Raw genomic sequence first — 25,081 nt, 5'->3', positions numbered from 1 at the left:
ACTAAAACCCACATTTTCACCTACTTGCAGTTTCTGTTCCAGATAAGACCACAAAAGTTGTTTCAGTATGTTTTATATATTTCTTTTACTTAGACTATGATAAATTTTAATAAGGACATCAAGTAGATCAAGTATACTCTTTGTTTTATCTTCTAAATCCTGAAATACACTTGGAAAAAAAAAAGAAAACATGCAAGTTGAATTTATTGAAAATAAATTTATTGAATTTATATGAAGTCATATTTTAAAAAAATCTATTCATAGTGGCTATAAACAGTTGTTCCATCATCATCATCGTCATCATCATCATCATCATCAACGTCACTTTTTCCAATCTTAAATTTAATAATACAAAAAATGCACAATGCAGCAAATAAAGCAAAGTTAAAACAAACAGAGATGTTTTAGAGGGAGTCGGAGTAGAGGGAGTAAATTATAACTGTCTACAAAGTTAACTAAACATTTATCACACAAACACTAACACAATAAGTTGCTTGTTCTGTAGTTTTTTAGGAAGCTGAGGTAGATGCCACACGCACGGAACTGAGAAGGTCAAGAGTTTTGTTCAGGGTCCCAACTGTAGCAGATTGTCAGTGTTGGGGCTGCCATAATTCGGATCTTCAACACCTATACACAACCCTGATAACCCTTGAAAATATGAGACAAACATTACTTTAACATTTATTCTCTCTTGCCTGTCCTGTTCACAAAATGATGATGAAATACACATATTGGCTAGCTAGCAGTGTTTTTAATATTATGTAATTAGTTGCTAATACAATTTTTAAGCTTTAGCAGCACTTGTAATTTATTCACCCTTTTTTGTTATGAAAGGTCACTGGGAGCTAAAATTAATGCTGATGCTGTAGAGGTTTGGGATAATTACAGATAACTAGAACAATGTGATCTAATACAATGATCCTCATGCTGTATTTCCAGACTGACATTCTAACTGATTTACATGTGGCATGATTATGTGTTAAACAATTAAAGTGTTTTTAAAGAAGAACAATTTTTTTTAGAACGATTCAGGAAAGATCAAGATCAGATGCCCTTATCCAGACTGACATGCACAATCAACTGTCCATGGTTACTCCACTGGCCAAAGGGGAGATCAGAGAGTGATCAGAGTGCAGGAAGATCCCGACCTGGGTATGACTTACCTGGGATAACCAGCAGTTCAGTTTTGCTCGGAATCATCTTCATAAATTATTGGCATCATCTCATCGGTGCTAAAATCCCAGAATTCAAAGGAGTCTGCAACGATTGGAAAACCTCTCCTGACAGTAAAAAACCTTTATAAACAATTGTCACAAATGAAAATGTGTTTCATCATGTTGTTTCATAGTCTTCTGCTTCAAATGTTCAATTTGTGCTACGAAAACTTGCTGATGACTTGAAGCATTGAAGCATAAACCATTCTCCACTAGTATGCTAGTGTGTGTGTAGTAATACCTCAGTTGTTTGGCTTTGCCTTTGCTGTAGTTTTTTCCTCTTGAAATATTTCCGGAATTCTTATGGACTCTAATAACTTAAACAGGAAATTTTACCTAATTTGATTTCCCCAATTTCTTATTTACACTCCTATATATGCAAATTGTGCCATCTGTGACTCCTGAAGACATTAAATGCATTTCGTCTATTTTCATTTTAAAAAGGCTGTTAATATTGGTAACAAGTGAGAAAAAAGACAAGACATACTAAGTAAATATTGTATACAAGGCCCTGGGTCAATGTGATATCCATGGAAATGTTAAGCAAAGCTTTTTTTTCTGTGTTTGGAGCAGGTACTTTACCTTTGGACAGAAGCACACACCCATCCCTCTGCCTGCTCACTGAGATCAGACGACTCACCAAACGTTGTACAGTTAGGCTCGAAATCCTGAAAAGAGATAAAAAAAAAAGGCACTGGTGAAGAAGGCCCAGGAGTGAATTTACTACCTTGGACGATTAAAAACTTCAGGTGCTAAGGACTTTCGAGATCTGCATCATTAAGAACATCCTGATGGGACACATCCTAGAATAGGAACAGCACCTAGCAGGGTAGGTGAGCTCTCCAGCAGGTGGTCTAACCAGCTAAGCATACAATCCACTATGAGCTCCTCAACCTGTTATCATTAACCTGTTGACTAAAGCAAGCAGTGTCGAACTGAGGCCAGGAAGATTATGATGGACCTCAGCGATCCAAAACAATGTGCGTTTCTCTCTGCTGCAGTCAGGGAAATATATAAAGCATATGATACTGCAAAGTATCATATACATGAAGAATACCATATACATACTGTATAATCGTAATCCAAGTCATTTCTTTGCACTAGCAGGTGCTTTCCATTGATTTGTGATTGCAGCCATTCCTGCACACACAGACATAGAAACAGAATTAGGACGTATTTAGAACAGAAAAACTGCTTTATTCACTTATTGATTTGATATAGGTCTTATGGTGGTCCATGTCAACTGATGATGGTAGACAAAAAAAGAGCTAACATAGACATGAGCTGTGGTTAAAATGAGTGATGACGAGGCCTACAATCAGTAAATGTGAATCCATAAACTGCACATATGAGTAACTTAAACTGATAAAATAACCAGTGTAGGTAAAAGTTTGTCAACTCAGTACATCTGAAGACATTACAAACTTAAGTACAAACAAACAAAGAACTAACAATGTTTGAAAGAAGAATATAAATACAGGAACTTACACTACTTTCACACATTTTAACCACATACAAGCGGATATCACAGGGCTTTGATGAAAAGAGTTTTAGTTTGTCGATTCAGGCTGTAAGAATTTATAGAGTCCCTTCAATGTCAACTAAAAACCATAAATAATGCTCATTGAATCAATACCTTAAAAGCTCAAATCTCCAAAAAAATAAATAAATAAATAAATTTCCTAAAAGATATATTTTTAATTATCTCCGTTCAAATAGAATAGCTTCTTGGCAAATCTAGCAAATCGATTAAACTTTGCTATGGGTTAATAAAGATGGTAATAGAGATTCATCCAAGAGAAAACCAATCAATTATCCATGTTAAAAACAATACCAGAACAAAGCTTATCATTTAAATGAACTTAATTTGTTACTTGATTTGTTAATTGTATATAATAAGTATGTATATGTATATTGTGTGTGTGTGTGTGTGTGTGTGTGTGTGTGTGTGTGTTTCGGTGTGTGTTTCGGTGTGTGTTTGAGTGTGTGTTTGAGTGTGTGTGTGTGTGTTTCGGTGTGTGTTTGAGTGTGTGTGTGTGTGTGTGTGTGTGTGTGTGTGTGTGTGTGTGTATGTATGTGTACAGTACCCTGTTGTCTGCTGTTACTGTGGCAAGCTTGGCGCTCCTCTCCTGACAAAACTCATAAGCAGTATTGCAGTCACTGTGGTTCATCCAGAACAAATAAAACGTGCCATCATGGAGATACCACATCTCTGGAAGATACAAAAAAAGTGCATAACATGTTTACTGATATATTTGGAATATTGGAAAAAAAACTTATCTTTTGGTCAGTATGAATGAACAATATGTTTAATGATTTGATTGGACATTTTACCTTGGTTTAACACTTTTTCTTCCTCTGTTTGTCTAAAGTGGTAAACTGCAAGATAAAAAAGATTTTATATATATATGTGTGTGTGTGTGTGTCCTTTTAAACATTGAATTCAGGTTATGCTGTGTTCCCACACAAATGTGTGATATATTGAAAGCATATACTGTATAGAACAAGTGAATGAACAATATGTTTAATGATTTGATTGGACATTTTACCTTGGTTTATCTTCTGGGCATTTAACACTTTTTCTTCCTCTGTTTGTCTAAAGTGGTGATCTACAAGATAAAAAAAGATTATTTATATTTATGTTGATGTCCATTTATGTCCTCTTAAACACTGAATTCAGGTTGTGCTGTGAACACAAAAGTGTGATACACTGAATGCACATACTGTAGACCAAGTGACATTTTGCATGCAACAAACAGATAAAACTCACAGTGTATCCCCACAACCAAAAGGATGGTGGTCAGTAAGAGGATGTTTATGATGAGGAGTGGAACAGTTATCTTTTTCCCTACATACGTAAAACAGAACATCAATTTAATATCACAATGAAAATGATCACAGTGGGTGATTGAAGTGTTTTCCTTTTGCTTGAAACCATTTTAATGATAAATCATTACCTACAAAAATAATCCATTTTTTCCAGGTACTGGTCTACGTCTATAATTTCATAGCCTTCACTCAACTGTACACAGTTTTATACACTCTGGCATTCAATCAGCAGTTTGTCCATCCATCTGTGTGTTCATCCATCCACCCCTTACTTACCTGAAGCTTTTCTTGTGATTACTGTTGGTGGGGTCTGTAGAGTTGGTGGGGTCTGTAGAGTCTGATAGATGTCCTCAGTCTTTCTTTGTTCTTGAATATCATACACATTTAGTGACACACAATGCTTCTGCTGCAGCTCCATCATTCAACAATCAGCCAAAGAGACTGACAAACAAGCAAGACTTGTGGTTTTAAAGACTGCCAGATGCCCTGCAACCTCTGACACAGTAAATGTTAGAACAGCACATGTACAGTACAGCCCACTTTTTCATCGACTTCTGTATTTTTTCTCCTACATGATAAAAATAGATGTATGCTCCAGTCTTGTGTAGTTTATTTGTTGTAAATGAAAAAGCTAAACCATGCTGTATGTGTAGGATAGAAAAAGAGTGCTCCTTGAATGCAACAAATCATTTTTGTTTACTTGGCAATTTTTATGAAGTAAGTCATTGCTAGAAGTTTTAGACATAAAATCACCCCAAAAGGAAACAGTACCATACAGCCAGTCAGAATGATATTCACTGAAATTAAAGACAATAAGACAACAATTTTAAACAAATGAAAAATTATTTAAAAAGAAAAAGAATGTGTGTTAGCCTACAAAATTAACAGCTTTTACTGAGACGTGGAGTTAAAAAATGTAACCAACACAGGAGATATTCATAGTGAAAATGAAAGCTGATCATGTTTATGAACATGAATATTTCTAATATTCTAATTACATGAACTAATATTCATCAACAAAGTAAAAGGTAACCCTTTAGCTGGATAGTATTTTTAGTCTATCTTAGGTGAAGAAGGACCGATCTACTGATTCTTAACATGTCATCAGAAGGAAATAGGATGTAGGAAATATAGCAATTTTGGATGTACTGATATTATTACCACAAAAATAAAGTTTTAATTAACACTGTGAAGCTTTTCGTGAAGAAATGTTTTTTTCTTTTTTCCATTTTGGAACAAATCTCCTATGAACATTTATCAGTACCCTGAAAAACAAAGGGTGTGAATCAATCACTTAAAATTTTAGATATATAACCTTGTAAATGTATTTCCCTGCCTGACCTTAGACACTTGTTCTATTGTTGTTGTTGGTGGTGAAACCAAGTGCCAAATTCTCTTCAGGGGAAATTTCAGTCAATATTTTTAAGTGTAAATAAATAAATAAATAAATAAATTAAAAGCCATACAAGTCAAGCATACAAGTCAAAAAATACATACGGTCATTTGCTGTACATCATACTGCATTTCTAATACAGGGGTGACAAACTCATTTTGGTCTGGGGGCCGCATACAGCTTAATCTGATCTCAAGGGGGTCGGACCAGTAAACTGATAGCAAAACTACATAGAACTAACAATAAGTCCACTTTTTTCTTTGTATCAGTGCAAAGAAGAAGTGAATTATAAAAGTCTTTATATTAAATGAATTGTTCTTTTAGAAAAATATATTATGAACAACCTAAATAGTATGTGAAATTTCAACAACACTTTTACCCAGTTTAAAATTTATTTAAGTGATTATGCATAAAAACTGAACAGTTATTGTACAATGGCGCAAAACATGTAGTCACAGGTTTGTGGAACTTAAAAACACTGTCCTGCATGTTAACATAAATCAAACATCAAAATATAGAAATGTTTAAAATCCAATTTCCAATTCCAGGAAGTAATTCTGAATACATGATTTGACTCCACACATGTAAAATCTTAAGTGTCAGCTGTTTTAAAAAGAAAATCTTTGTAAAAAATTGTTAATCTATATGCAAGTATGTACGTTTTTTAAAGTAAACAAATTTATTTGATCAATTTACCACTGAATTGATATAAATAAAATCATTTTAATATGGGATGTCGTTGACTTGACATTCTGTTCAACAATAATTAACATTAAATAACAATAAATAACAATTAACTACTAGGCCAGATATTTGTCATCTGGAAATGCTTTTGTACTGTTTTTTATGATAAAGTTTTGTAAAATAACTGCTCAGTGCTGCAAAACAAACAACTCTGCTAATGCTAACTTAATTCTATATAAAGTAACAGCATAGACCTACAGTATTAGTTACTAATCTAAACTGGACGGAGACACGAAGTGCCCTGTAACTCAATACGTTCACAATTCACACGGTGCAGATGGGAGGGAGAACGGCTGACTGCACAGTTTATGGGAATAAATTGTGTATTTCTCTCACAATTGTAACAAAAAACTCACTACACTGTCTGTCTGGTCCCTCTGCGCGTTACTTTGCGAGATCATGCGGCGCGATTTTTCCCCTCACTACTGCACGAGTCTGCGTGTGAATGCGTGAGACTTGGCAACCTTGCATTATGTTGATGAGGGTGACAGGGCCAGAAAAGCGGGTAAACTGATAGAACCAAACGCCACTCAAACCCTGAAGCTCAGTACCACCATCTGCTGGTAGTTCCGCCGAAAATGAAAATTCTGTTTTGTATATCACAGATTTATCCCCCGAGCCGGACTGAACACTACATCCAGTAGATGGCAGCAGATACATGCTACAGAGAAGAAGAGAAAAAAAAACAACAACTAGTGTTTGTTTACTTGTTCATTTTTAATACAGTACGTCAGTCAATGTTAGAGGTTTAAGATGTAAAAATCATACCCAAATGATATTTGGGATATTTACTGAAATCATAGACAAACCATTTTAACAACAGAAACCATAACACGGCCTATGAAGGAGAGGCTGGAATGGAGGAAGAGAGAAGACTTGTGAAAATCATGATTCCTGAAATCCAGAGATATATATTGACCTCCAAATCAAAGATGGAGGAATATTTCAGAGGACAGATGGAAGAGAAGGATAGAGAGCTGGAGTTACTGAAAAAGTCACTGATCCAGCTTAGAGAAGAGAAAAACGAACCTGTTTTGGGAAAAGAGGCTCACAATGAGTCTGGAGAAACCGCCTTCAAAAACAAGTGGAGGAAACATGGTGGGAGTTTATGATTACTGAGGATTTCACAATATTTTTAAAAACAGTGATGGTGAGATTTATTCATGCAAACCTGTGCATAAACCTGACACTTTTGCTGGAGGGAAGTTACTCTTGAGTGCTTAGCGATTCTGTCATCCAGCCACATACACAACTGGTGCAAAGGATTTTCTTAACTTTAATATGAATTACATAATTACAAAGGAGGTTTCAAATAAAATCAAATTTTATTTGTCACATACACATACATACAGAGTACGACGTGCAGTGAAATGCTTTTTATGTCTGTCCGGTATTCAAGCATAAAAAGGAATGGAATTAAGGATTAAAAATAAAACCAAAAGTAGATATATAAATAAAAAGTATAAACTATACAAAATATGAAAATATATGTGAATTTGGAATTTGTGTGTATATATATTACATTTGTATGTATGTGAATATATGTATTGCTAGTTCTAACCCTCATTAATAACTATTAGCTTTTGTTTGTGATTGTTAATTTTGGTTACACTGTGATTGCCTTTAATGCTGCACAACAGTGTATCAGTAGGAATGCAACCAAATGTTATTTAGAAAACTGACAAGACCATTTTTATATATTTTTTTTGATGATGATGAAATTCGAATCGTTGCATCTTTGTTTTTATTTTGTAAATGTTACTTATATTCTGTGCAGCAAAAGTATGAAACACATATCAATAAATAATTTGTTAGGCTCCATTGATTTCTTACTCACTCATTTACTCACATTATTTGAACATATTTTTCTTTATTTATCTGTTTTTATTTCACTCTGTTGGCGCATTTACAATGGGCGCAATGTGGAGAACCTTTAAGTGCTCAAAAAGCTTTAATATTTTAACCCCTGTGCTGCCCTTTCACACACCCATCCCTCCACCCGTTCCACCTCCTCAATGAGTTGAGAGGTCGCACCGAAGATCTCGCAGTCAGACTCGTCATCGACCTGAAAATAGGTGTGAACATGGTTAGAAAGATTATAACAAAGTGCTGTTAAATTCTTGCTGGTCAGAAAGTACTGATTTATGGTATTTACTGGTCTTTATTTAGCATTTTCGGAAAGGAGTCACCAGTGGCAGCATCTGTAATTGTAGGTTCTAAGGTAGGACTTATACTTTGCTGAAAGGTCAGATTGATGTAAGATGTCAGAGTGGAGATTAAGATGGAAAATTCAATTAAATTCAAGTTTATTTGTATAGCGCTTTTTACAATAGATATTGTCTCAAAGCAGCTTTACAGAACATAAACATAGAGAAGAAGGTAAACATAGGAATAATAGAAATAACGAATAATAAAAGAAAAAGAATTAACAGAATAAAAAAATTAAGATTAGTAGATATATATAGTTCACAATGTGTATGTATTTATTCCCCTATGAGCAAGTCTGAGGTGACTCAGGCAGCAGTGGCAAGGAAAAACTCCCTTAAATTGGTAAAGGAAACCTTGAGAGGAACCCAACTCAAGGGGGACCCATCCTCATATGGGTGACACTGGGGGTGTGATTGTAATATACAGTCAAACAAATGTTGTATTGGTGTAAGGATCATGGACTTCAGATCTCCTTAGTATCACAGAGTCTAACTGGAGATGTCTCAGAAAATATGAAGCATTTTATGCAATATAGAAATATTCACCATAAATACCGTATCAAAATCGAAACCATCTCCGGAACTTTGTGGCTGGCTCATTTGCACTAGCATGTACTTTCCATTGATCTGTGAATGCAGCCAGTCCTACACACACACACACACACACACACACACACACACACACACACACACACACACACACACACTTAATAGCCCAGAGAAACAGAATTAGGACATTTGTAAGCTGCACAGATTGACATATATTTACAGAATGTATACATATAAATTTGTGTGTTTGTGTGTGTGTGTGTGTGTGTGTGTGTGTGTGTGTGTGTGTGTGTGTGTGTGTGTGTGTGTGTGAACAGTACAGTATGTATACCCTGTTGGACTTTGTTACAGTTGTAAGTTTGGCCTTCCTGAGGGCACAAAACAATGTAGCTGTTTCACAGTCACCCTGATCACTCCGGAACAAATAAAACACTTTGCCATGAAGATACCACATCTCTGGAAAATCAATAAAATCCATATTATGTTTTAGAAGACACTACATTTCTAAATATATTTGGACACCTGATCAGTCCAATATGAACACAGCCACTATAGCGGTAATGCAGTGTTTGTATTCATCAAAAGGTGTTCAGTGAGGCCACTGACTGTAGCAAACCATGTCTTTGTGGAGCTCATATTGTGCATAGGGCATCCGAGGAAGGCCGACGATCATGTGAGGGTGTGATAGCCAGATTGTTATAAGATATTAAAGTTTTGCATCTCTCAGCCACAATAAATGAAACTTTTGTTACTTCATTTAATTGGAAATTTAACTTGGTTAGATTTCAGATTGATCAAAATTTCTGCCCCACCTTGTCTAAAGTGACAGTCAACAAAAGAACAAGTTCAATGTTTTATTTCACCCTAAAGGAGGAATGCAATGCCAAGTATCTCCATCTGTCAGATTTACCTTGGTTAGTCTTCTGGTTGTTCAACACTGCTTGCCATCTTTGTCTAAAGTGGTGGTCTACAAAAGAACAAATGACTATTTATGGTATCTCTTTTTTCTGTTCGTGCTCCCAAAATCTTTGTCTGTGTCGGTGTAGTTTACTCTCTGTACTCAAACCAGTAACTAATCATTGTTATGATTCTCACACTTGAAGTTAAACACAAACACAATTGAGAAGATAAAATGTACACGACTCACAGTGTATCACCGTAACCAAAAGGACGATGGTCAGTAAAATGTTCATGATAAGTAGCACCATTCTCTTCTTCCCTACATTTTAAAAACAATTCATATAAATTAAAATCACTATTAAAATAGTAGCTGATTTAATTATTGACAATAAATGAAATACATAGTTATTTATGATCAATCATTAGCCATTCGAACATCCTTTAGTTTGTTCACCTACTGGATCTGTGCATTCAGATTTGAACTCTTTCTTACCCGGAGCATTTCTTGCAGATTTTTTTTGTGGGAGCTGCGGTGTCCGGTATATTTCCTCAGTTTGGGTTTGTTCCTCTGGAATTGTTTGTTCATACACATTCTGTGACCTGGAGAGTCTCTGCTGCATCTCCATTGTCCAAAGAAATCTTACCTACAATGACCAAAGAGATTGAGGAACCTGGAAATGTCAAGCAAGGCTAGAGTTTTTTTTACATTGTGATGAAGTGCAACCTCACATACAGCATTTTACAGACACACACACACACACACACACACACACACACACACACACACACACACACACACACACACACACACACACACACACACACACACAAAAAAAAAAAACACATTTCTGCCTAATTGCAGTTTCTGTGTCAGAACAACCACAAGAAAGTTGTTTCTGTTTTGAACAGTTAATACAATTAACTACAGTATACATTTCATGTATGAGGATAATATGAATATTGGATAATGCATAATTATTAACATGATATGTATGTTTAATATATTTCTTTTACTCAGACTGTGATAAATATTAATAAGGACATCAAGGAGATAAAGTATTTTCTCTGTTTTCTCCATTTTACATAACATCCCTCCTTAACAATATGACACTTGAAAAAACAAAAAACACTAGAAGACATGCAAGTTGAATTTATTAAAGAATGAAGTCATACTTAAAAAAATATATTTATAGTGGCTATAAACAGTTGTTCTATCATCATCATCATCATCATCATCATCAACATCACTTTTTCCAATCTTAAATTTAATAATACAAAAAAATGCAAGATGCAGCAAATGAAGCAAAGTTAAAAGAAACAGAGATGTTTTAGAGGGAGACTGAGTAGAGGGAGTAAATTATAACTGTCTACAAAGTTAACTAAATATTTATCACACAAACATTAACACAGTAAGTTGCTTGTTCTGTAGCTTTTTAGGAAGCTGCGGTCGATGCCACACCCATGGAGCTGAGAAGGTCAAGAGTTTTGTTCTGGGTCCCAACTGTAGCAGAATATGAGACAAACATTACTTTAAGATTTATTCTCTCTTGCCTGTCCTGTTCACAAAATGATGATGAAATACACATGTTGGCTAGCTAGCAGTGTTTATTTATGTTTGCAAAACATCTTTTTTAATATTATGTAATTAGTTGCTAATAAAATTTTTAAGCTTTAGCAGCACTTGTAATTTAATGGCCTTTGCTGTAGTTTTACCCTCTTGCAATATTTCCGGAATTCTTAATTATTCTTATGGCCTCTAATAACTTAAACAGGAAATTTTATCTAATATGATTTCCCCAATTTCTTATTCTTTCTTACACTCCCATGTGTGCACATTGTGCCATCTGTGACGCCTGAAGACATTAAATGCATTTTGTCTGTTTTCATTAATATTGGTAACAACTGAGCAAAAAAAGAAAAGACATACTAAGTAAATATTGTATACAAGGCCCAGGGTCAATATGACATCTATGGAAGTGGTGTTTTTGGTGTTTAGAGCTGGTACTTTACTTTTCGGTTGAAGCACACACCCATCCCTCTGCCTGCTCATTGAGATCAGACGACTCACCAAACGTTGTACAGCTGGGCTCGACATCCTGAAAAGAGATTAAAAAAAGGCACTGGTGAAGAAGGCCAAGGAGTGTATTTACCACCTTGGACCATTAAAGAATGTCCCCTGTCAGGTGCTAAGGACTTTCGATCATTAAGAACATCCTGATGGGACACATCATAGAATAGGAACAGCACCTAGCAGGGTAGGTGAGCTTCAGTGGGTGGTCTAACCAGCTGAGCATACCATCCACTATGAGCTCCCCAACCTGCTATCATTGACCTGTTGTCTAAAGCAAGCAGTGCCGAACTGAGGCCAGGAAGATTATGATGGACATCAGCGATCCAAAACAATGGGATTTTCTCACTGCTGCAGTCAGGGAAGCACTTTCGTCCATGAAGGCAAACACAGAGAATTATTCTAGAATGGGTATGAGGGATAAAAAAAATCTAAAGCATATGATACTGCAAAATACCATATACATCCATGGATGCATATCATCATAATCCAAGTCCTTCCTTTTCACCAGCAGGTGCTTTCCATTGATTTGTGATTGCAGCCAGTCCTTCACACACAGACATAGAAACAGAATTAGGACATAATTAGAACAGAATACTGGTTTATTCACTTATTGATTCAAGATAGGTATTATGGTTGTCCATGTCAACTAACGATATTGGAAAAAAGGAGCTAACAGACATGAGCTGTGGTTAAAAACGAGTGATGACGAGGCCTAAAATCAGTAAATGTGAATCCAGAAACTGCACATATGAGTAACTTAAACTGATAAAATAACCAGTGTACAAACAAACGAAGAACTAACAATGTTTGAAAGAAGAATATAAATACAGGAACTTACACTACTTTCACACATTTTAACCACATACAAGCGGATATCACAGGGCTTTGATGAAAAGAGTTTTAGTTTGTCCAGTCAGTCTGTAAGTTTTTGTAGAGTCACTTCAATGTCATTTTAAGGCCATGAATAACGCTTCTTGACTCAATACCTTAAAAACTCAAATCTCAAAAAAAACAAAAAAAACAAAAAAAAAAAAAACACGTTATTTCCTAAAATATATATTTTTAATGATATTGTCAAATCTTGTCATGAGCCAGAGTTTTGGACCTTTGAATTACTTCATCAAGCGTTGCTTTGCTGTTTTAAAGGCAATTACAAAATAGATTCTTGGCAAATCTATAAAATCTATTAAACTTTCCTTGAGGTAATAAAGATGGTAATAGAGATTCATCCAAGACAAATTCAGTGTTAAAAACAATATCGGAAAAAAAATTATAATTTAAATGAACTTTTGCATAATAAGTATGTATATGTATTGTGTGTGTGTGTGTGTGTGTGTGTGTGTGTGTGTGTGTGTGTGTGTGTGTGTGTGTGTGTGTGTGTGTGTGTGTGTGTGTACCCTGTTTTTTGTTGTTACAGTGGCAAGCATGGCACTCCGCTCCTGACAAAACTCATAAGCAGTATTGCAGTCACTGTGGTTATTCCAGAACAAATAGAATGTGCCATCATGAAGGTACCACATCTCTGTAATATACAAAAAAGTGCATAACATGTATACTGATGTATTTGAATTTAGATTTTTTTTTTTTTATCTATTGGTCAGTATAAATAAATAATATTTTACCTTGGTTCATCTTCTGGGCATTTAACACTTCTTCTTCCCCAATTTGTCTAAAGTGGTGAACTACAAGATAAAAAAGGTTTATATATATATATATATATATATATATATATATATATATATATATATATATATATATATATATATATATACACTTGTACTTGTGTCCATTTATGTCCTTTTAAACAATGAATTCAGGTTGCGCTGTGAACCAACACGAAAGTGTGATATTTTGAAAGCACATATAGACCAAGTGACATTTTGTATGCAACAAACAGATAAAACTCACAGTGTATCCCCACAACCAAAAGGATGGTGGTCAGTAAGAGGATGTTTATGATGAGGAGTGGAACAGTTATCTTTTTCCCTACATGCGTAAAACAGAACATCAATTTAATATCACAATGAAAATGATCACAGTGGGTGATTGAAGTGTTTTCCTTTAGCTTGAAACCATCTGAATATCGATTTTTTTAATGATAAATCCTTACCTACAAAATACTAAATTTTTTTTCCAGGTACTAGTCTACTTCTATAATTTCACAGCATTCATTCAACTGTACACAGTTTTATACACTCTGGCATTCAATCAGTAGTTTGTTCATCCATCTGTGTGTTCATCCATCCACCCCTTACTTACCTGAAGCTTTTCTTGTGATTGCTGTTGGTGGTGGTCTGCAGAGTTGGCTGGGGTCTGTAGAGTCTGATAGATGTCCTCAGTCTTTCTTTGTTCTTCAATATCATACACATTTAATGACACACAATGCTTCCGCTGCATCTCCATCTTTCAACAATCAGCCAAAGAGACCGACAAACTCAAAGACACCAAGCAAGACTTGTAGTTTTAAATGATGTCCTGAAACTTCTGACACAGTAAGTGTTAACACAGCACATGTACAGCCCACTTCTCCATCAACCTCTGTATTTTTTCTCCTACATGATAAAAATAGATGTATGGTCAAGTAAAACAAACAAACAAACAAACAAACAAACAAAAAAACTTACACATGGTAGTCTTGTGTAGTTTATTTGTCGTAAATGAAAAAGCTAAACCATGTTGTATGTGTTGGACAGAAAACAAGTGCTCCATGAATACAACAAATAATTTTTGTTTACTTGGCAATTTTTATGAAGCAAGTCATTGCTAGACGTTTTAGACATAAAATCATCGATATTTAATGAAATTAAGGACAATAAGACAACAATTTTTAACAAATGAAAAATGGTTAAAAAAGAAAAAGTTAAATTAAGAAGAAAAAAATTAACACTGTGAAGCTTTCCGTGAAGAAACATTTATTTAAACTTTTGTAACAAATCTCCTATGTATGTTTATCAGGAAAAGTTAAAGGGTTGTTGTTGGTGGAACCAAGTGTCCTAAATTCTCTTCAGGTAAAATTGCAGTCAATATTTTTAAGTGTAAAAAAACAATTAATTAAAAATATGAAAACAAGCCATACAAGTCAAAAATACATACTGAATAGGATGTGAATTAGGAAAGAATGAGGCCACTTGCTGTACATAATACTGTATGTCTAATACCTTCATTGACTATTTGAACACTACATCCAGTAGATGGCAGCAGATACATGCTACAGAAAACAACAACAAAAGCAACAAGTATTTGTTTACTTGTTCATTTTTAGTGCGTCAGTCCATGTTAGAGTTTTAAGACCATAGCATGCCCGAGGCGGAGGCTCTTTCCCGCCCTCCCGCCCTATTCCTCAGCTCGCCGAGGCACGGGTTTGGCCGCGGTGCGTCGGGGGATGCTGCTCGGCCTTTCAGCTCAGCTGTGGATGTCGCTCGGCCCTCTAGGCCCCTCCCTGCTCCCCCCACCTGCCTCGCCGTGTGCCTTGGCTCCCCTCGCCTACCTCGCCGTGGTCCTTGCTCCCCCCACTAGCCTCGCCGTCATCCTTGCTTCCCTCACCTGCCATTCGCCGTGGACCCCCCCCGGACCTTGCAACCCAAACCCCCCCTGCCCCCAGACCTTGCGGGCCTTACTGCGTAACCGAGGGTCGAGGGCCTTGCAAAGGGGCCCAGCAGTAGCAGCTTGACGAACCTGGGATTCAAATTCACAACCTACCCATCTGTTGTCCAACACCTAATGTGCTTCATCAAATCAAGTAAAGAAAAAAGAAAACATGATGAATACAGAGAAGGCCATGTCCAACTGGACCATCTTCCAGACCTTGAAGATCTCAGTTTCTTCTCAAGAAGCACTGACCAACCCACTACCTATATATATAGCTTAAATAAATCATGTTTAGAACTTGGAAGACTTATTCATGTAAAATTGACTCGTCTCCATTATGATTAATGTCCTTAAAACTGCTGAGTATTAGCATGTAGTAGATGCCTGCTTTTATTTCTGGCTCTCTCTATTCTTCCTACAAGCATGAACAGTGGACAATGTAATGTTCTTTTATGATAAATACAGTGAATAAATAAAATATGTAATAATTATAATAAGCAGTATATTATGATTTAATGCATTTATATGTATTGTTATGTAAAAGTAAAAATATATAAATGAAACAAAAAAAAGGGTTCATGTTGCTGTAGTAATGTCAGATATGATGCAGCATCATATAAGACATTAGTTATTGCCTGTTACTAATAAATGAATGTAAATACAATAAATGTTCTTGAAGCAGCTTTTGTTTCAGCAACTTTTTCCTCTTGAAATTAGACAAAACTAATGAAAACACATAATTCTGCGATGATAATATATACCATGAATGAACTTCCCCTTGGGGTGTGAACAGCTGAGTCACTGGCTATTTTCAAATGACAGTTGAAGACCTACTTATTCATGAAACACTTCAACTAGTACTTTCTTCCCTGTTTGTTGTATTTGTGTATTAAAAAAAACAGTAATTTAAGCACATGGTATTCTAAGTCTGTAGACTAGTGATCCATGTATTCAATGATAGAGACTTAAGCACTTTTGTATGTCGTTCTGGATAAGGGCATCTGCCAAATGATGTAAATGTAATGAAAAAAGAGAAGAGCGAGATGAAAAGACTGGGGGGGGGGGAGACAGTACGTTAAGTCATGAACGAGCGGAAAAAGCGAACATGGAGGAGAAAAAGGTGAAGTGACAAAAAATAATATAGAAGGAGTGTTGAATGAAGAACAGGAAAATAAAGTTGAAAATAAAGGTGAGCAGAAGGATGAACCAGAAGGAGTGAATATAAAGCACATGGGGATAAAAGCCAAGACAAAAGCAGCAATAAACAAGCAGAGGTGACAAAAACAGCTCAACAAGATACTAAAACATTTAGGGTAAAGCATACATTGATGAAACAAAGGTAAAGTGCATTGAATGGTCTCAAGCTAAGGAGATTTTTGTTTGATAGTTTGGCACTATGTTTCTTTGACGTCAGAGACCAAACCAGCTGTTCTAGTGTTTCTGCATTGTACAATGATCCAAAGTGTGTTGCACCAGACAGCAGTGGAGCTGTACCCAGATATACCTTAATCTATATAATTTACAATAATATATTGATATTCAATATATTCACATTCTTGTTCATTACAGAAACCATGGCGAGAACCGAGGTAAAGTTCAGTACAACTGCCTGGTAACATACTGATGAGGGGATGTGATGCAGCATCCAGCAAAACAGCTACTGTTAATTATTTTTCTATAAAATCACCTCTTATACAGCAAAAAGCTGGCATTTGAGGACACCCCCCCCCCCCCCATCTTGTTCATCCGGTTATGATTTTGTCTTGTTTTTGTCTTGGGTTTTTCTATTATTGCTTTACCTAATCTATGCAATGTCCCACTTTTAATCTTTTTAATTTCCAATTAAATCAATTAGTCTTTTAGTCTTTCTTTTAAATGTGTTATAAAAATAAAGTTGAATTTAATACATGCATCTATTTGGAGTGTTACTACACTACATTACTACCTACCTGACTCTACTAACCCTTTGTGTTATTATTTGTCTCTCTCTCCAGATCACCATCGTTGTCATCGTCCCCTATAATCTGTGAAGTTGAAGAAAGTCTTGTTGTTATCTGTGACTGATCTGTGTGTTTGAAGTTGCTCTTATCATCCCTGATATCTCTCTTGCCCTTTGCCTTTTGATCGCTGCATGTTATAATAAACAATTCTGGTTTGTACTCTGTTGTCATCTCCCTCTGTCTCCCAGAACAGAAGACTGGACCCACGAACTGACAACATGTCAACAACAACGGCAGATCCCATTCAGGAAATGGTGGACACACTACGTCAAGCACTTCTCCACACTCAAACAACACCAGTCACAGCAGTGTCAACTGCTACCGTGGTCGCAGCTCCCATGGCAAACCCAGCGTCCTATTCTGGTCTGGTGGAGGAATGCAAAGGTTTTCTCTTACAATGCTCTTTTATCTTTGAAATGCAACCTAACTGTTTCCCCACAGATCGAGGCAAGATCATGTTTATCATCTCTCTACTTACAGGAACGGCATTACGGTGGGCAGAATCCATTTGGCAATTGTTTCACCACTCCATCAAGGAATTCATGAATTACTTCCAAAAGGTATTTGTAACTCCAGCTTTGTAACTCAATTCTATAGTTTGTGATAGTCTGTATCATTTACAAAAGGGGAAGTTATCTGCTGCTGAGTATTCCCTGCAGTTTTGCACGCTAGTGGTTGTAACGAACGAGCCCTTCTCAATACCTACCACAATGGCCTTAAACCAGCACTGAGGTTGCAACTCTCAGACTGCTTACGATGACACTGCCTATGATGGCTTAGAGAGCTTCATTCAGAGATCAATCAGAACAGGAAACTGTATGCAATCCTGTTATAATGATGTTAAAGGACCCGTCACATCACATATTCTCCAGCCAGATCCACCCTCTCCAGAGCCAGAATCCATGCAGATCGACACCCCACTGTTGCACCCCACTATTGCATCCCACTGTCGGAACATCCGCAATGGCTGACCCAAGGGCTGTGTCTATACTGTGCTGCAGCTGGACATGCTATTGGAGAGTGTCCCGTCTGTCCTCCACAAGCTTTTGTGAGTATGGTTCAACCCAAAACTTATATATACTCCCTTAACTACAAACGTTAAGCTCCATCTCTCTGACTCGTCTGTTACAGTCACAGCCCTCCTCGACTCTGGGTCAGCCGGAAAATTCATCTCCTCACAATTATGCTCTGACCTTAAGACCAAAGGGAATGGATCCCTCAAAAACTCAAGTCCAGTCCATAACTGGCAAACCCCTCAATCGATCCTCCATCAACTCCAGGACATGTGAGCTCATTCTGACTGTGGGAATCCTACACCAGGAAACTATCAGATTTCTGGTTTTGGAGAATTCAAATGCGGATGTCATCCTTGGCCGACCGTGGTTAGTGCAACCTCATCCGGAGCTCTCTTGGGATACTGGTGAGTTGAGAAGATGGAGTGATCATTGTTTTCCGTCATGTTTTGCACAATTACCCACTCCTTGCCATCATCATTCTTCACCCATACCAGTATGTTCCACCTCCATCGAAAGAAAGACGGCAGATATTTCAATATATATACCTGAAGATTACACAGAGTTTCAGGATGTGTTTTATCCCAAAAGAGCCTCCAAACTACCACCTCATCGGCCATGGGACTGCGCGATTGACCTCCTTCCACCCCTCGACCTCCCCTGCTGCATCACCCTTTTTCTTCGTTGCCAAGAAAGATGGCGGTCTCCGACCCTGTATCAATTACCGGACACTCAACAAGATTACATCTAAATTCCGTTATCCCCTTCCTCTCATCCCAGCAGCTCGATCTCAGAAGTGCCAACAATCTCATCTGAATTCACAGTGGAGATGAGTGGAAGACTGCCTTTGTGACCCCACAGGCTACTTTGAATATTTGGTTTCCGAGACATCCTTAATAAATACGTCTTGATCTACATCGATGATATAATCATCTATTCCAAGGATCCATCTTACCATACCCGGCATGTGAAGGAAGTTCTCAAACGTCTCCGTCAGCATAACCTGTATTTGAAGGCTGAAAAATGTGAATTCCACCAATCATCTATTCAGTTTCTGTGTTACAATGTATCTCAGGATAGAGTGAGGATGAGAGGAAGGTGGAAACCATAACATCCTGGCCAACCCCTCTCACTGTGAAAAACCTGCAAAGATTCTTAGGATTTGCTAACTTCTATTTGCTATTCTATGACATTCGCCATTTCAGTAATGTGGTTCAACCACTTACAGTACCACCCTTCTAGGAGGAAAACCCAAAACTCTGTCATGGACCCTGGAGGCAGACCAATCATTCCAGAACCTGAAAGCTGCCTTCTGTTCTGCACCCATCTTCATTCATCCCAATACAAACAAACCCTTCATCGTGGAATTAGTTGCTTCATTTTCAGGTGTCAAAGCAGCAGGGGAATCATCCACTGCTTCATCCATGTGCCTTCTACTCCCATAAATTCAGCCCGGCAGAAGTCAACTACGACATTGGAAATCATGAGTTACTTGCAATCAAGTTAGCTCTTGAGGAATGGAGACATTGGTTTGAAGGTGCAAGACATCATGTTATAATAAACATCTCCCTCATTTTTTTTCTGATTAAAACGTAGTTCTGTTCCACAGACCCTTCTGCCATTTGAGTAGAAAAGCCCCAAAAGCTACTCTCCTGTAACTTTTGTATTATTACTAAAATTATTAAATTTATTTATTACAAATCCCCCTGCTTTCATACCCTGAAATTAAATAATTAAATAAATTTCTGGTCTTTGAGAAGTGGGTCTGGCCGTGGTGTGTCAGGGGTTATGCTCGGCCCTTCTGCTCTGCTGCGGACGTAGCCTCGGCCCTTAAGCTAGGCTGTGGACATCGCTCGGCCCTCTCTGGCTGCGCCGCCGTGTGCCCTGCTCCCCCCCGCCTGCATGACCGTGTGGCTTGGTTCCCCCCGCCTGCCTCACCATGTGCCTTGCTCCACTCACTGGCCTCGCCGTGTCCCTTGCTCCCCTCACTGGCCTTGCCGTGTTCCTTGCTCCCCCCAGCTGCCTTCGCCATGTTCCTTGCTCCCCCCATGTGTCTCACCCCCCCCTCCTGGACCTCATCGAGATTAAGACGAAATTGGCGCTTCTGGAGCCACGCTTCAAATGTGTGTGTGCTACTGTCAGGAATCAGCCCAGACTTTTTGCCATGTGCTATTGTTATTGTTGTTGTTATGTGTCTGCTCTGCCTTCGTTCACTCCTCCCTGTCTCCACACCTTTTCCTAATTGTCAATCATTGTTATGTGTATTTAAGTGAGTCGCGTTGCCGATGGCAGCACAGAATCATTAGTTAATGTTAAGTGTCGTCTCTGTTACCATTTTATTTCCTCGTCCTTTGTATTGTTTAGTTATTGATTGTTTTTTACTGTTTTGTCTTTATCATTTATTAAACCCCATTGATTTGAAGCTATACTCTGTACAGGTCTGCCTCCCTCCTTCCTGGTTGTGACAGTATTATGACCTCCATTTCACGTGACATCACTAGTCATATGATTTGACCTTCATTAACAAAATGACACTTCAAAATAAAACACTAGAAGGCATGCACATTTAATTGATTAAAGAATGAAATCTATTTCTATTGGATATAAACAGTTGTTCCATCATCATCATGATCATCATCATGATCATCATCATCATTTTTTCCAATCTTAAATTTAATAATACAAAAAAATGTAAGATGCAGCAAATGAAGCAAAGTTAAAAGAAACAGAGATGTTTTACAGGGAGTCTGTAAATTATAAATGTCTACAAAGTTTACTAAACTAAAGTTTATCACACAAACATTAACACAATAAATTGCTTGTTCTGTAGCTTTTTAGGAAGCTGGGGTTGATGCCGCACACACGGAGCTGAGAAGGTTAAGAGTTTTGTTCTGGGTCCCAACTGTAGCAGATTGTCAGTGAAGGGGTTTGAATCGCCAAACTTCTGATCAACAACACATACCCCAAACACTGATAACCCTGGAAAATATGAGACAAACATTACTTTAACATTTATTCTCTCTTGCCTGTCCTGTTCACAAAATGATGATGAAATACACATGTTGGCTAGCTAGCAGTGGTTATTTATTTACTAGCTAGTTTATTGTTATGCTCGTTTATTGACCAAAATAATTATTTGCAAAACATCGTTTTTTAATATTATGTGATTAGTTGCTAATAAAAATTTTAAGCTTTAGCAGCACTAGTAATTTATTCAATAATTTATTATTATTTGTATGTTATAAAAGGTCACTAGGGAGCGAGATGCAGTGTGAAGAGTGATAAGAGCTTTGAGGTAAGTAAACAAGCATTTTGTAAACAAGCATCAGTGTTTTAAATCTGATGCGTGCAGCTACTGGAAGCCAGTGGAGGGAGCGTAGCATTCGGGTCATGTGTGAAAACATAGGCAGGCTGAAAAATGTCATGCCGCTGCATTTTGGATCATTTGAGAGCGGATTGCATTCACAGGTAGACCTGCCAGCAGTGAGGTGCAGTAGTCAAGTTTTTAAATGACAAAAGACTGAACAAGTACCTGAGCAGCCTGTGTGGATTAAAAAGGCAGAAGGATTAAAAACCTTCTGATGTTGTAGAGAAGAAACCAACATGGGCATGTAACATTAGCAATGGGAGGAAAAGGACAGTTGTTTGTCCATGGTTACCCCAAGGTTACACGCATTGGCCAAATGGGGAGATCAAAGAGTAGTGCAGGAAGATCCTGACCTGGGTATGACTCACCTGGGATGATCAGCAGTTCAGTATTGCTGGGAATCATTTTCATCAGTTAATGATCTCCTCAATGGCAACAAAGTCAGGATACAAGGGGTGGCTGTGGTGTGCAAAGAATGGAAAAAGTCTACTAACAATAAAAGACCTTTATAAACAATTGTCACAAAGGAAAATGTGTTTCATCAGTTGTTTCATAGACTTTTGCTTCAAAATCTGCTAATGACTTGAAGCAATGAAGCATGAACCATTCCCACTAGTATGCTAGTGTGTGTAGTAATACTTCAGTTGTTTGTTTGACTTAGTCTTTGCTGTAGTTTTACCATCTTCCAATATTTCTGGAATTCTTATTTATTCTTATGAACTCTAATAACTTAAACAGGAAATTTTATCTAATCTGATTTCCCCAATTTCTTATTTACACTCCTATATATGCAAATTGTGCCATCTGTGACTCCTGAAGACATTAAATGCATTTCGTCTATTTTCATTTAAAAAGGCTGATAATATTGGTGAAAACTGAGAAAAAAGACAAGACATACTAAGTAATGTGACATGCACGGAAATGTTAAGCAAAGCTTGTATTTTTTGGTGTTTGGAGCTGGTACTTTACCTTTGGACAGAAGCACACACCCATCCCTCTGCCTGCTCACTGAGCTCAGACGACTCACCAAATGTTGTACAGCAGAAATCCTGAACAGAGATTAAAAAAATACACTAGTGAAGAAGGCGCAGGAGTGTATTTACCAGCTTAGACATGAAGAATACCATATTTATCATTTCATGCATATCATCGTAATTCAAGTCATCCCTTTTTACCAGCAGGTTCTTTCCACTGATTTGTGATTGCAGCCAGTCCTGCACACACAGACATTGAAACAGAATTAGGACATATTTAGAAGAGAATACACTTTTATTCACTTACTGAGTCGATATATGGTCTTATGGTGGTCCATGTCAATTGATGACGAGCTAACATAGACATGAGCTGTGGAAAAAATGATTGATGACCAGGCCTACAATCAGTGAAACCATAAACTGCACATATGAGTAACTTAAACTGATAAAATAACCAGTGTAGGTAAAAGTTGTCAACTCAGTACATCTGGAGACATTACAAACTTAAGTACAAACAAACGAAGAACTAACAATGTTTAAGAGAGAAAACAGGAATGATAATACAGGAAGTTACAATACTAGAAGTATTTACACATTTTAACCACACACATGACCAAAATATATAAGGAAACCAAACACGCAGATCCTGTGCTAGAAGCTGCAATGACCAGAGTGAGATCTGCCGAGTGTGTTAAGTGTGCTCACAAAGAATCACTCTATATTACAGGGCTTTGATGCAAAATAAAAGAGTTTTAGTTTGTCCAATTACTCAGTAAGAATTCATAGAGTTACTTTAATGTCAATTTAAAGCCATGAATAACGCTCCTTGCATCATTCAGTTTCATCCATAATGACTGCACTATACAGTAGGACTCAAAATCTTAAAAGCTCAATCTCAAATAAAAATTTTATTTCCTAAAACATATATTTTTCATTATCTTTTCTATTTCTCTCGTGAGCCATACTTGATGAAATACTTCATCAAGCATTGCTTTGCTGTTTTGAAGGCAATTACAAATTGGTTCTTGGCAAATCTAGCAAATCTTTTAAACTTTGCTTAAGGTAATAAAGATGGTAATAGAGATTCATCCAAGAGAAAATCAGTCAATCCATATTACAAACAATACCGGAACAAAGTTTATAATTTAAATGAACTTTTGTTAATTGTATATAATAAGTATGTATATGTATATTGTGTGTGTGTGCGTGTGTGCGTGTGTATGTGTGTGTGTGTGTGTGTGTATATATACACCCTGTTTTTTGTTGTTACAGTGGCAAGATTGGCGCTCCGCTCCTGACAAAACTCATAAGCAGTATTGCAGTCACTGTGGTTATTCCAGAACAAATAGAACGTGCCATCATGGAGATACCACATCTCTGGAGGATACAAAAAAGTGCATAACATGTTTACTGATATATTTGAATTTTAAATTTTTTTTTACATTTTTTTTATTTGTCGGTCAGTATAAATGAAAAATATTTTACCTTGGTTTATTTTCTGGGCATTTAACACTTCTTCTTCCCCACTTTGTCTAGAGTGGTGAACTACAAGATAAAAGATACAAGATTATATCCTTTTAAACACTGAATTCAGGTTGTGCTGTGTACCCACAAGAGAGTGTGATATATTGAATGCACATACTGTAGACCAAGTGACATTTTGCATGCAACAAAGAGATAAAACTCACAGTGTATCCCCACAACCAAAAGGATGGTGGTCAGTAAGAGGATGTTTATGAAGAGGAGTGGAACAGTTATCTTTTTCCCTACATGTGTGAAACAGAACATCAATATAATATCAAAATTAAAACGATCACAGTGGGTGATTGAAGTGTTTTCCTTTTGCTTAAAATCATCTGAATATCGATTTTTTTTTTAGTGATAAATCATTACCTAAAAAATTAATCCATTTTTTCCAGGTACTGGTCTACGTCTATAATTTCACAGCGTTCATTCAACTGTACACAGTTTATACACTCTGGCATTCAATCAGCAGTTTGTCCATCCATCTGTGTGTTCATCCATCCACCCCTTACTTACCTGAAGCTTTTCTTGTGATTACTGTTGGTGGTGTCTGCAGAGTTGGTGAGGTCTGTAGAGTCTGATAGATGTCCTCAGTCTTTCTTTGTTCTTGAATATCATCCACATTTAGTGACACACAATGCTTCTGCTGCAGCTCCATCATTCAACAATCAGCCAAAGAGACTGACAAACTCATATACACCAAGCAAG

At 37.0% G+C, this 25,081-nt stretch overlaps 2 protein-coding genes and 1 long non-coding RNA gene across 10 annotated transcripts in view; 1 reads left to right on the top strand and 2 right to left on the bottom strand.

Annotated features, from left to right (window-relative positions):
• Positions 1 to 25,081, bottom strand: part of LOC113640209 — a 32,521-nt gene extending 7,440 nt beyond the window's left edge. The window contains exons 1-8 of one of the 5 annotated variants that reach the window (XM_047809458.1): positions 12,746 to 13,280; positions 11,847 to 12,451; positions 10,330 to 11,337; positions 10,084 to 10,155; positions 9,847 to 9,903; positions 9,268 to 9,392; positions 8,934 to 9,032; positions 7,604 to 8,245 (exon numbers count right to left, since the gene is read on the bottom strand). In XM_047809458.1, coding sequence (XP_047665414.1) covers positions 8,132 to 8,245; positions 8,934 to 9,032; positions 9,268 to 9,392; positions 9,847 to 9,903; positions 10,084 to 10,155; positions 10,330 to 10,462 — 600 coding nt within the window. In that variant the 5' untranslated portion in view covers positions 10,463 to 11,337; positions 11,847 to 12,451; positions 12,746 to 13,280 and the 3' untranslated portion in view covers positions 7,604 to 8,131. Of the gene's footprint in view, positions 1 to 7,603; positions 8,246 to 8,933; positions 9,033 to 9,267; positions 9,393 to 9,846; positions 9,904 to 10,083; positions 10,156 to 10,329; positions 11,338 to 11,846; positions 12,452 to 12,745; positions 13,281 to 13,304; positions 13,430 to 13,529; positions 13,590 to 13,815; positions 13,894 to 23,904; positions 24,227 to 24,334; positions 24,395 to 24,537; positions 24,616 to 24,889 lie in introns of those variants that run through there. The other 4 variants (XM_047809459.1, XM_047809457.1, XM_047809461.1 and 1 more) reach the window with 4 other exon arrangements.
• On the bottom strand, positions 243 to 5,714 carry LOC113640207. 4 transcript variants are annotated; one of them, XM_027142597.2, is made up of 9 exons: positions 4,320 to 4,883; positions 3,985 to 4,062; positions 3,764 to 3,823; positions 3,549 to 3,593; positions 3,302 to 3,426; positions 2,283 to 2,354; positions 1,797 to 1,882; positions 1,164 to 1,295; positions 243 to 648 (listed from the first exon to the last, which is right to left on the bottom strand). In XM_027142597.2, the coding sequence occupies exons 1-8, from the start codon at positions 4,462 to 4,464 to the stop codon at positions 1,181 to 1,183; spliced, it is 726 nt and encodes a 241-aa protein (XP_026998398.2). In that variant the 5' UTR covers positions 4,465 to 4,883; the 3' UTR covers positions 243 to 648; positions 1,164 to 1,180. The 4 variants fall into 4 exon arrangements, with proteins under 4 accessions (XP_026998398.2, XP_026998400.2, XP_047665409.1 ...); XM_027142599.2 differs by having other exon boundaries at positions 1,164 to 1,280; positions 4,320 to 4,881; XM_047809453.1 differs by lacking the exon at positions 3,985 to 4,062 and having other exon boundaries at positions 4,320 to 5,714.
• Positions 17,674 to 20,925, top strand: LOC113640213. Its single transcript, XR_007139638.1, has 4 exons — positions 17,674 to 17,858; positions 17,937 to 18,055; positions 18,368 to 18,543; positions 18,627 to 20,925. It is a non-coding gene; the product is annotated as an uncharacterized LOC113640213 (long non-coding RNA).

This window comes from Tachysurus fulvidraco, chromosome 26 (genome assembly GCF_022655615.1).
Source record: "Tachysurus fulvidraco isolate hzauxx_2018 chromosome 26, HZAU_PFXX_2.0, whole genome shotgun sequence".
Lineage (NCBI taxonomy): Eukaryota > Metazoa > Chordata > Actinopteri > Siluriformes > Bagridae > Tachysurus > Tachysurus fulvidraco.
Note: the sequence above shows the minus strand (reverse complement) of the source record. Positions and strands in the feature narration are given on the sequence as shown.